This window comes from Glycine soja, chromosome 19 (assembly GCF_004193775.1).
Source record: "Glycine soja cultivar W05 chromosome 19, ASM419377v2, whole genome shotgun sequence".
In the NCBI taxonomy this organism is placed as follows: domain Eukaryota; kingdom Viridiplantae; phylum Streptophyta; class Magnoliopsida; order Fabales; family Fabaceae; genus Glycine; species Glycine soja.
The window spans coordinates 26,937,331-26,949,856 of record NC_041020.1 but is presented as its reverse complement, the minus strand read 5'-3'; the positions used below and the strand labels follow the sequence as shown (position 1 = coordinate 26,949,856).

Genomic DNA, 12,526 nt, shown 5'->3' with positions numbered 1-12,526 from the left:
AATCATATTCACTTTACCTATGAACTATGCAATATACACAACTACTCAATTGTTTTCAAAATCATTTTAACTCGTCGGGTTCTCACAATGGATCTCATCACAATACTCGTCGCCCTTAAAGGGTCTTACAATTGTGTGATTACACAATTCATAGTTCACAACTCAATACACACATCTCATCTCAATACACATGTATTTCATCATCCGTCACATGTTCAATTTATCACATAATCACAGTTTGAATCATCATTTCATAACCTCAACATAAAAATTTATACAAAAGATTTTATCACAACATGGGGTGTAAAATCCCTGAAATAGTTTCTCACAATTATATCAAAATCAATTAATCAAATTCATGGGTTAAACACAAAGACATCAAGAGCACTCAAGTTTATCAATCAATTCTCATCAGGACATCAATTGGTACATAGAACACAATAATACTGTATTTATAATCATAAAGAGAAAATTATAATTCAATAAACATCCCAAAATAAACCCAAATTTAGTTCCTTATGGATCCCTACACATGTTCATTCTAACCCCCAATTGCGATAAATTCATCCCTTACCTCTGAGTGGAATCACGTGTCTTTCGACAGAGATAGCGACATCTCTAGCAGTTTCCTGATATTCCTTCAGTTATTTCTCCGACTGCTCTGATAGAATTCCCAAACATCAGAGAGACGGAGAAGAGATTAAAGCCTTCACTTCTACTGTCTTCATGCAATTCATTTTTCTCCCTCCAAAACTATTATCTCGCAAATCCCAACGGTGAAAGTTTGAAAAATTGAATTTTGGACAACATATCAAAATTTCATGAAAATCCAACGGTTAAAAACACCGGGATCATAGTTTTACTGAGACCGTTTTGGGTTTCTGCAGGAAATGAGAAAACTACGGTGCAAAGGGTATTTCTCTTATCTCTGACATGTTTTTGAAATTCCCAACGGTGAGAATTCTAAAAATTTGGTTATAAACATGGTACTCAAATTTCACGACGATCCAACGGTGAATGAATCTGAGATCATCGTTTTTCTGAGGTAGGTTTTGTGGACTACGGGAAAAAGAAAGGATTTTGGAGAGGAGAAGAGTGAAAACGAAAATGAGGGAAAGAAGAGGCATCGTTAGTCTAAAACTGACCTAACATCGCTATTTATACCTAGGGTACACACAACTTATTATTACTCTATTTATTTATTTTTAATATTTTATAAAAGAAACTCTATTTTATTCCCTATCAAATGAATAAATCAAATATCTTTTTTTTTCTTCAAACCATTATTTCTCATTATTTATTTCTTTATAAAAACATGATCATTTTTTTTAAACTCTATTTATTTATAAATAATAATTCTTTTTAAATTAGTTTATGAAAAATAGGATGTTACAGAATACCTATGGATGTAAATTTTTCTTGCTCAAAATATGACACCGGAGCATTAAACAAGAAAAAAAAATAAAAGATGTCTATAGAAAGCTGAACTAAGCTGAAACAAACACTGGCAAAGATTAATATGCAATTCTTTATTAGTTTACTTATGAGTGTGTTTGTGTTTGAGGGGTAAAAATGAGTTGTATGTGACCAAAGGAGGATCTTACTTTTTGTTTGAACAAAAGGGAACCATTTAGAAGTTCTGATGATATTTGTGACAAAATAGCCCTCTTGCGTAGCTTACACTTGTCAATTTCTTGCACACCTAGCTCTTGAAAACTACTTGTTACACAATGAAGATAAGTATAATATGGAGTAAATATGAGAAGAACTTTTTCAATTGCTTCTTTGAAGCATGGTTGCTCCAAATATCAACTTTTTTTTTCAAAGATTTGACTAAATGAATGTTGGCAATGATTTTTTGCTAGCAACATAAACTCCTAGATCCCATCGGTTGCTTTCAGGAGCCACAGAAACTGCATCTTCACAAGTTACGTAATCAGAAACAAAAATTGGAGTTTTTTTTAATTATCCAGTAGGAATTGAGTACGATATCACGAAATTTGCAACACTCACATCATGTTCAATCAACTAAGTTAAATCTCCTTATTACATTAGAGATTGATACACACATGATAAATTTTCCACAATAAAATTATTAAGTGCAGCTGCTTCTTCCTTCAGTGCGTTGATTAGTGATCTATAAGGCTTTTTTCACAAATAATGCTTATGCAAATACTTGAAAATCTGCCTATTCAACTTTGTTGGATCGAGTGGCCTCAGAATAATTAAGAAGGGGGGTTGAATTAATTATTACTAGACCTTTACTAATTAAAAATTTATGCTTCTTAGGCTTTTACTATATTGTTAAGAAAATAAAGAGTAGAAAAAAAACTTAACCAAAAGTAAAAGCGGGAATTAAAGTGCACAACAGAAATTAAAAGAGTAGGAAAGAAGGAGACAAACACACAAGAGTTTTTATACTGGTTCGGCAACAACCCGTGCCTACATCCAGTCCCCAAGTGACCTGCGATCCTTGAGATTTCTTCCAACCTTGTAAAAATCCTTTTACAAGCAAAGATCCACAAGGGATGTACCCTCCCTTGTTCTCTTTGAACCTAGTGGATGTACCTTCCACTAGAAATGATCCACAAGAGATGTACCTTCTCTTGTTCTCAGTCAAACCCAAGTAGATGTACCACAAAGGATGTACCCTCCAATGTGTTAAGACAAAGATCTCAAGCGGTTAAACCTTTGATACTTTGTGAATGGGGATACAAAATAATTCTCAGGCGGTTAGTCCTTTGAAAACTTTTGTATAAGGGAAAGGGAAGAATCAAAAGAATTCTCGGACTGTGTCGTTTTGAATTCTTTGACAAGGGAGAAGGGAAACACAAAAGAATTCAGGCGGTTAGTCCTTTGTTCTTTTGGAAAAGGGAGAAGAGATGAAAAGAATGAATAGCACAAGTTTTCAAGGTTTAGAAAACCAAAAAACTTTGGAAAGTTTTTGGCATAAGGAAGAAGAAGAAGAAGTTCAAAGAGACTCAGAAATCAATGTGGAAAAATTGCTTGTGTAAAGAATGAATTGGAAAAGATAGATTGCAAAGATTGATTGAATGGTTGATTAGAAAATGCAAAACAAAGCCTTGCTTTTATAGACTCTTCATGTCTGGTCAAGAGAACCATTTAGAAGAGTTATGACTTTTAGAAAAAATTAAAACCAATTTGAAAAAGTCAAAAACTATTTGAAGAGTTACATCTTTTGATTTATTCAGAAACAATCACTGGTAATCGATTACCAAATCAGTGTAATCGATTACACAAAGCTTTTTTTGTGAAAGAATGTGACTCTTCATATTTGAATTTGAATTTCAACGTTCAAGCACACTGGTAATCGATTACCAAAACATTGTAATCGATTATAGTTTTTTTAAATCAATTGGAACGTTGTAAATTCAGTTGAAAGCTTTTTGAAAACCATTTTGCTTACTGGTAATCGATTACAACAATCTAGTAATCGATTACCAGAGAGTAAAAACTCTTTGGTAAACATGTTTTGAGAAAAATCCATGTACTACTCAGTTTTTGAAAAAACTTTTTAATACTTATCTTGATTAATTCTTCTCTTGAGTCTTGAATCTTGATCTTGATTCTTGTTGATTCTTGATTCTTGATTCTTGAAACTTTATTCTTGAATCTTGAAACTTGAAACTTGATTCTTGAATCTTTGCTTGAAACTTTGCTTAACTCTTGATTCTTTGGCATCATCAAAATAACCTTGGAAGGCATTGCTTCCACAAACTCAACAAGCCTTCCAAGAGCCATAGATTGAAATATATAGATCAAAGGGGAAGAATCATCTAAGACAAGAGTCAGAAATAAATTGCATAAAATAAGGAGGGAAGCATTATGGTTGAACAATCCAAGGAAAAAAAAGAATGTCCATCTCTGTTAGGAACCTACTTTCAGCCCAAGGATTGATTCCCACATAATGTCTAACAGAAGCACGTAGAGAGTGATAGAGTGAAAGAAAAGAGAGAAAGAAAGAATCTATTTGTGTAAAACCAAAACTCTAACAGAACCAAGTACACAAGGTACCCTCCCCAAAGGAGCATTCTTCTTTAACATTGGTTTCCCAGCCAACAACAACAACTTGAATCAAATCAATCAATATCCCTATACACTGCCCATAGTGGCTTATTTATAAAAGCCCCTAATTTACACCTTTGCCCTTTCTCCTATAATAGACCTTCAAGGTCTGTTTGGGCATTTCCAAAGCCAGTTTTGATTCATGCCTAACAATCTCATCAATCATCTCCATCACCCCCACCTCCCACAAGAAAATGAAGTCATCCTCCAATTTGGAAATGTTGGGAACAACTTGTTTACAATGGATTACTGTTACCCTATCTCAGCAGCATTTTAAGCATTTGCAACCTGCCTCAACAGCTTCACTACCATGGTTGCTTGCTAATGATGCAATGTTTGAAGCTTTTTTGGACAAGTATTCATCCGAAAACTCAACATTCTAAAATTAGAATCTAGCTTTGACAAGAAACGGATAAAGAGAAAGCTACAGAAGCTACACAGCTATAAAGGACGGATGTCTCTTTTGTTCAAAGCATCATCATGTCGGACACATTTCTGACACTGATCCATCGGATTACTTGTTCGATACTTGTTCAACACACTTGTTCAACACTTCTTATTAAATGTATGTGTATTATTTAAAAATTATTTTTTGTTGGCTTAAACAGTTAAAGTGTCACCTTTACACAATTATACACTTAAAAAAATAGAAAGTTGATTCAAAAAATGAATATACCATCCATTTAGATATTTTATTATGTTACTCATTTCATTTAATTAAAATCTCTTTGTTTGAGTGTGTGACACCCTCTACCCCTCACATATATACTAATAAAGGAATAAAAATTCAAATATTAATCAAAAGTATTTTTAAAACATTTTTAAATACAAGCCTTTCAAAGAGGTAAAAGGCTCACATTCACTTTCTTCTACATCATATTCAAACTTGTCCAAATAAATAATAAAGTCATCTCGGCTCAAACAAGGTCATCTAAGCTTCATACAATTAATATAAAACATATATCCTAATGTCACATCCTATCAGAGTGTTGTGTTCCCATGTCCTCTAGCATGAGGTTCTTCATAGTCATCCACCTATTCATCTGCTCCCCCGAACACAAAGTTCAAGATCATTACAGGATCCAAACACAAACAACACACAGGGAGTGAGTTATCACATTCCTAACTAATGGAGAGAAACAAGATTACATGTAGCTATAAATATCATATAAACAAAATACAACTTACTTAAGTATTACTCACATTATTTCACCACTTTGTCGCACAACATTACATCACAACACCACACATTTTATTCATTTTCACAACATTCACGTACTCAATGATCAAAACACAATATCATCAAGTCAATCAATACACAAGCGTTATGCAACATATACACTAAGACTCAAACATATATGCAATGTGGTACCATGTCAGTGAAAAATCACGTCGAGCGCCTAGGAGTACATGACAAGACAAACCACACACTAGTAAGTCAGGTCACTCTTACTAGGTAAGATCATAGGAAGACCAGTTAGGGTTACAGTGTTTTGCGAGAATGCTCCAACCATATGGGATCAACATTGTCTTAAAGGAGCACTCAAACCGGGTGACTCCCAAGGCCTACACTCCGAAGAGTCCGTCAGGGCCTCTCCCTCCTGATTCAGGTCCAACCCAAAAAACATTTTAGTACACAGACTCTATCTATGAGCTGTACAAAACACACGACTCCTCAATTGTTCTCAAATATTTTTAACTCGTCGCCCTTAAAGGGTCTTATAGTCGTGTGATTGTACAATCCACAGTTTACAACTCAATGCACATAACATTTCAATCACGTGCATACTCAGTTTATCACATACACTCGATTTCAATTGCAATGGTATAATCTCAAAATAACATGTTATCATACCTCATGAATCATATTCACTTTACCTATGAACTATGCAATACACACGACTACTCAATTATTTTCAAAATCATTTTAACTCGTCGCGTTTGTGATTAAACTCGTCGGGTTCCCACAATGGATCCCATCACAATACTCGTCGCGCAAAACTCATCGCCCTTAAAGGGTCTTACAGTTGTGTGATTGCACAATTAATAGCTCACAACACAATACACATCTCAATATACATGTATTCCATCATTCATCACATTTTCAATTCACCACATACTCACAATTTGAATCATCATTTCATATCCTCAATATAATAGTTTATACAAAAGACTATCACAACCTAGGGACTAAAACCCCTCAAATAATATTACACAATTATATCAAAATCATAGGTCAAAATATAAAAATATCAAGAGCACAATTTATCAAGCAATTCCCATTAGAATATCAATATTTTATTTATAATCATAAAGGAAAAATTACAATTTAATAAACATTCCAAAATAAAACCTCAATTTAATCCTCTAAGGATCCCCACACTTGTTCTCATTAGCCCTCAATTGTGAATAACTCATCTCTTACATCTAAGCGGATTCACGTGTCTTCTGACAACGATAGTGGCATCTCTAGCGGTTTCCTGAGATTCCTTCAATTTTTCCTCCGACTGCTCCGATAGAGTTCCCAAACGTCAGAGAAACGGAGAAGGCATTGAAGCCTCCATATGTACTGTTTTCGTGCGATTCATTTTTCTCTCTCCACGAAAATTATGTCGCAAATCCCAACGGTTAAACTGTGCGCAATTGAATTTCAAACAACATATTCAAATTTCATGAAAAACCAACGGTTAATGAAACCGGTATCATAGTTTTACTGAGACTATTTTAAGTTTCTGTGGGAAAAGAAAAAGTTACGATGCGCAGGGCATTTCTCTTAGCTCTGACATGTTTTTGCAATTCCCAATGGTGAGAATTCTCAGAATTGGATTGCAAACGTGATGCTCAAATTTCACGACGATCCAACGGTAAATGACTTCAAGATCGTCGTTTTTCTGAGACAGGTTTGGTGGGCTGCGGGTAAAAGAGAGTTTTGAGAGGAAAAAACGAAAATGAGGAAAAGAATAGACACCGTCAGTGTGAAATAAAACAAACGCTATTTATAGCTAGGTTTACTCTATTTATTTATTTATTATTTTATAAAAACAAACTCTATTTTATTTTCTATCAAACAAATAAATGAAATATCCTTTTTATTTTCTCTCAAATCATTATTTTAATTAATAATTATATTTCCTTATTTATTTATTTATAAAATCTTACCATTTTTCTAAAACTCTATTTATTTATAAATAATAATTATTTTTTTAAATTAGCTTAAAAAAATGGAATGTTACAAAGTGCGTATGTAATGTCTCCATATCCTATATTTTAAACATTAACCGTGTCAAAGTGTTTATGTTTTTTGGTGTCCACGTCATAGCTGTGATTCATAGGTGGACGGTGTTTGCATGCAGTAACCTCATTGATAGCTCATTGTCCAAAATTGCAAATGTATTATAGGCACTATAGTAAGAATTAGCTTAGATTAGTTTATTAGTTTCTTTTTTTTTTCTATTAATCACATCGTTACTTTCTGTATATATGTTGGCTTCCAACTATGTTGATAACTTTTCTTAAAAGCCTTACTGAGTCCATTTAGAATACTTGACATTGATAATCACCTTTCCTTTAAAAATCAAACAAGAAATATTATTTTTCTGGCTGACGGTGTGTTGATTCTGTGCGTAGTTTTGCTGATTGTCAACTGTCATGTTTGCTTCTTCGATCATGTGGCTTTTATTCAAGCGTGGCCTTCAGCAGTATGGTGTCGTGTGATGATGACTTGATGGGAAGAATATGACGAAAACCATTTCCAAAAGGTAACGAAATTTGGATAATCATTATCTGAAGTAACATGTTTGACCATTTTCATTGCCACTAATTTTATCAAATCTTCATATCAAATTTTAATATTTTTATTAAAAAATAAGATTTAATTAAATTTTTCATACTCAAAATATATGTTATTTTCAAACTATTATTTAACATTCATTTTTTTTTATCCAAGTATCTAATTTTTTTTGTTAGTTTCACATTATTACTTGAGACGTCTTCTGTCAAGTAATGACATCATGTTATCACACCTTATTAAAAATATCTCATTGTCACATCATTAACAAAATATGATGACGTGAAATTTTTTTATGTAGTTATTTAACAAAAAATAAATTTTTGATAGTACTAGAGAAATGATTTATTTTTCATGTATAAAAAACTTAATTAAATCAATCCGAAAAATAATTTTTTAATTAATAAATGATAAGGAGAAATTTTATCAAAATAAATAATTTAATTTCAGATAAAATGATAAATAATAAATTTTATTATTTTATTAAAAATAAAAATGATAATCATAAGTTTAAATTATGTTTAAAAGCAAATCTTATAAATCAATAAGAAAAAATTATTTCTCAAACACTTATCAAATATTTATAAACTTGTTAATAATTTGATGAACATATATATAATTTACTTTATCTTATTTAACTTTTTTAAGATAATTCCTCATTTAAAATAAGAATATACAATAAATTAATAAGATATTTCTTGTTGGAAGAAATAAAAAAAATACTAGTTGAAAAAGAATAGTAAAAGAAGAGTGAGGGAACACATGACATGTTATGTGCAAAACACCAATTATTATTAAGTTTTTCATATATGAAAAATAGACTGTTTTAAGTTATTACCTGAAAAATAGACGATTTTATAGAATGTCGCATCATCATGTCTTTTCACCGAAATGTGACTGCCAAAAATGAAATAAGCCAAGAAATATATAGCAATTTGCATATCCATGAAATCAAACATAGCATAAATAGAGCAGTGCAAAATAAAATAAATAGACATTAACAATCCACCATATGATCACAAAAAGATATATATGTTTCGTTAGAGTATGCTTGCATACTTTATAAAATGAATTCACACTAAAACCAAGACTATATGTCTACACAAAACTCTGTATCAGGATGAATAGAAACTATTCAAAACCTCACAATTTCCTTACATGCAGTCCTTATTCTGAGTAAAAAAATTCTTCTTATCTTCCATTCCAACTTGGATGAATCCATAATATGGTAAATTCACACAATCAATCATAGAAGATTCTATGAGACAGATTACTATGAAGATGCAGCAAGATCAAAATATAAAGACACATTGAAGCAAAAAGATGCATAAGAAAGTCAACAACTACATGAAATCAAAAGCTATATATTAAGATTGAGATTGTTGAAATCAAAAATTGGAAACGGAGCCTGAGAAAGTTTATATTCAGTTTAAGAAATATAGTGAAACAGAGAAATTAATAGGTGCATCTTTCAAACCCTTGAATTGTCTTTCTCTAACACTAACTCTTCAAATGCAGCATAATAACAATGAAATGAAAAGCCAAAATCAATAAACTCAAAAACCCATTTTAGCTGGACCCACCATCATTCATAAAACCTTCTTTGCGACCTTCAAAGCCGGGCCGCATAAGTTTTTTCTCCCTTTTGGCAATTTTCCGCATTTTCTTCTCACGAATCCTCGAAGCTATATTCTCGGACCTTTTCTGCTGCTTCTCTGCCTTCAACTGGTCCCTAGTTTGAACTCTATCCTTCCACTTCTCCGCATTCTTCAGCTGTTTCTTCTTCTCTTTATGAATGCTTTTATGCAACAGTTTTGGATCATCATGCACCTTAACCCCTGAAGCTCTATCCATTGCTGCTTTCCATGATTGCTTTTTAGCAAAAGCTTCAGCCTTCTCAGGATCTTTCTTCTTCACTTCTTCCAATTTCTTAGCCCTTTCTAGTTCCTGATGCTTTGAAACCTTCCTCTTCTTTTTCCCTTCGTCATTCTGAAGTTTGACATGTCCAAACACAAGATCCTTGGAGGCCTCTGCAGCATCCTTCTTCACTTTCTCCTCTGCCGCCGCCAATTCACCACGCACAGGGTTGCCTTCCTCAGTTTCACCATCCCTCTTGCGTTTGTTGTCCTTATATCCTCTCCTAGCATTCCTTTCTTCCCTCTTCCTATCCGAATTCCCAGTATTACGACCTGCACGAAACTCTTCGAGCCTGCGACGAAGCCTTTGCTGAAGCTCTTCATATGTCACAGACCCATCATCTCTTTTCATCATCCCAGAAACAAGAGGCTTAGCAACCGCCACCGCACCCTGCTCTACGTCACTGTGGTCCACCTTCTCTTTTCCAAAGCTTTCCTTGAGAAGGTCAAGGGTAGTTGCAGAAGGTTTGTCAGGGTCTAAACGGTCCCTCCGAGACTTCTTGATATTCTCCTTGGTCTCTTTCTTTGCCTTAGCTTTTGCAGCCTTGTTTAGACCCTGAAACCATGGCTTCTCCTTGTCATCAGTTGGCAGATAGAACTTGGCGGGAATCAATTCAATCAACTTGTCGAAAAAAAGAGCGTGGTTGTGTATGACAGACTCCAAATCTACAACACCACCAACACCATCACCCTCTCCAACAACAACCCCATTTTGTTTCTTCTTCTTGGTCATTATGTAACCCTGAAATCTCACTGTAACAGAATCAAGAGATTAAACCAAAAAAAACCTTTCATTCTAACAAAAACTAATTCTTGAAGAGATGTCGCAATGAGTTCTTAAATTAATAGTTTCTGAGAGACAAAATAAATAGGTAAATAAATCAACGCAACGAAATTCAAAAACAAAAAAATTGCAAGCATTCAATAGAACTCACCTCTGTTAGGATCGGTATAATCGCACGATCTCACGCCGCAAGAAGCCCCTTCGTGTCGCGACCTGCACCGTCGTGGAAACTACCTCTGTCTCCGGCGTTTTATTGCTTCGACCTAGAAGGTTTTATTGCGGCGAATAGGGTTTAAGGGGGAACTGGGCCTAAGTGATTTTCCTTTATTCTGCTTGTTATCTCTTTTTAAGTTGTTTTGTTGGGCTCAGTTTGAGGGACACGGAATGAACGGTTGAGATTTATTTATATTATATTCATATAAAACTCACGTTCAGATGCTGCTTTTCTTTTACCACCAGCATCATGTCTAACTCACTTGTTGATTGAGCTGAGAATTTGAATGGGATAAATTTTTAGTACCACGTTCAATTTTTACAAAATCAGTAATAAATTAATTTTAAAAAAAATTAATGATATTTTTTAAAATAATATAATAGTAATCTAAATATTTAAGAAAGTAATTTAATTACTAAAACTTTTAAAAATCTAATAGGATATTTATTATTGTATATCTTTTCCTACTTTCATGTCTCTATTTTTAAAATAGATCACTTTAATTCTTAAGATAACATTTAATAGCACTACCTAAACTATTTTGATAATCAAAATAGTGTGTTTCAAAAATAGAGAGAATTTAAAGAGTTTTTTTTTAGGGGATGAGATCAGTTGACACTTTGTGTAAGTATGAAAGACTTACACTAAATCTACACGATTAATATATATTAATGATATGATTTATAATATCTTAATAAATAAGATAAATTTAACATATAATCAATTAATTAATCATAATCAATCAATTAGATTATTTGATTGAATTTTTTTAACTATTTATAAAAAATTATTAATAAAATAATATTTTTCTATAAATGTTTTATGTAATAAAGTCTATATTTTTTTCTAACTATCATATATATCTTTTACCATTAATATAGGTTAAAAAATACCACGTAATGTTTTACAATAGAATGCATAAAATAAAGAATACATAATAATATAATTTATAAATAAGTTTAAATCATATTACATTACATTTTTTCTATTTCTCAATAAGTGTATTTTTTTAAAGAGTCAGAAATAAATTATTATTATGAAAATAATAAATAGAGACAAATAAATGTATACTTTATTGTATGAAAAAAATTATACAAATATATTATTGTTAATAATTTTGATAAACAATTAAGACTTAATTATATATTTTACCATTGAAACGTTGGTTATTTCATAAATTTTATTATCAAATTTTAATTTTCACAAATTTTATTATTTATTTTTTGCAAAATTTACCATTCCTTTTAATGTCTAATGGAATAATGATGCCCTCTGAATGAGTTCACGCCCAAGTATTTGTCGATGAACTATTTCAACTTTGTGTTGTCGTTTTTCAGTGCAAATGTTTTTGTTCCAAATTCAGACGCGCATTTTCAGGTTTATAAAACAAAATAATTATAATTTATAAATTTCATTTTTTTTAAATTATATTTTTCATTGTTTTTTTATAAAACAAAATAACTAAAATTTATAATTTTAATTTTTTAAATTATATTTTTTATTTTTTAGTTTTATTTTTTTTATAAAACAAAATAGTTATAATTTATATTTTTCGGTATTCCAACGTGTCAGCAAGGCTCCAACTCATGCATGGTCCATCATTTTCCTTTAGACATTAAACATAAAATCAGAAGAATAGTAAAATTCTGGAAAATTAAATAATTAGATGGTAAAATTTACAAAATAAAAGTTTGGTGATAAAATTTGTAAAATAACCAAATTTGAAGGAAAAAATATAC

At 31.9% G+C, this 12,526-nt stretch overlaps 1 protein-coding gene across 2 annotated transcripts; it reads right to left on the bottom strand.

The window, feature by feature from the left end:
* Positions 1 to 9,217: 9,217 nt before the first annotated feature.
* On the bottom strand, positions 9,218 to 10,906 carry LOC114400744 (surfeit locus protein 6-like). Of its 2 annotated transcripts, none has more exons than XM_028363363.1 (2): positions 10,725 to 10,906; positions 9,218 to 10,542 (listed from the first exon to the last, which is right to left on the bottom strand). In XM_028363363.1, the coding sequence occupies exon 2, from the start codon at positions 10,520 to 10,522 to the stop codon at positions 9,443 to 9,445; it is 1,080 nt and encodes a 359-aa protein (XP_028219164.1). In that variant the 5' UTR covers positions 10,523 to 10,542; positions 10,725 to 10,906; the 3' UTR covers positions 9,218 to 9,442. The 2 variants fall into 2 exon arrangements, with proteins under 2 accessions (XP_028219164.1, XP_028219165.1); XM_028363364.1 differs by having other exon boundaries at positions 9,218 to 10,531.
* Positions 10,907 to 12,526: the final 1,620 nt, after the last annotated feature.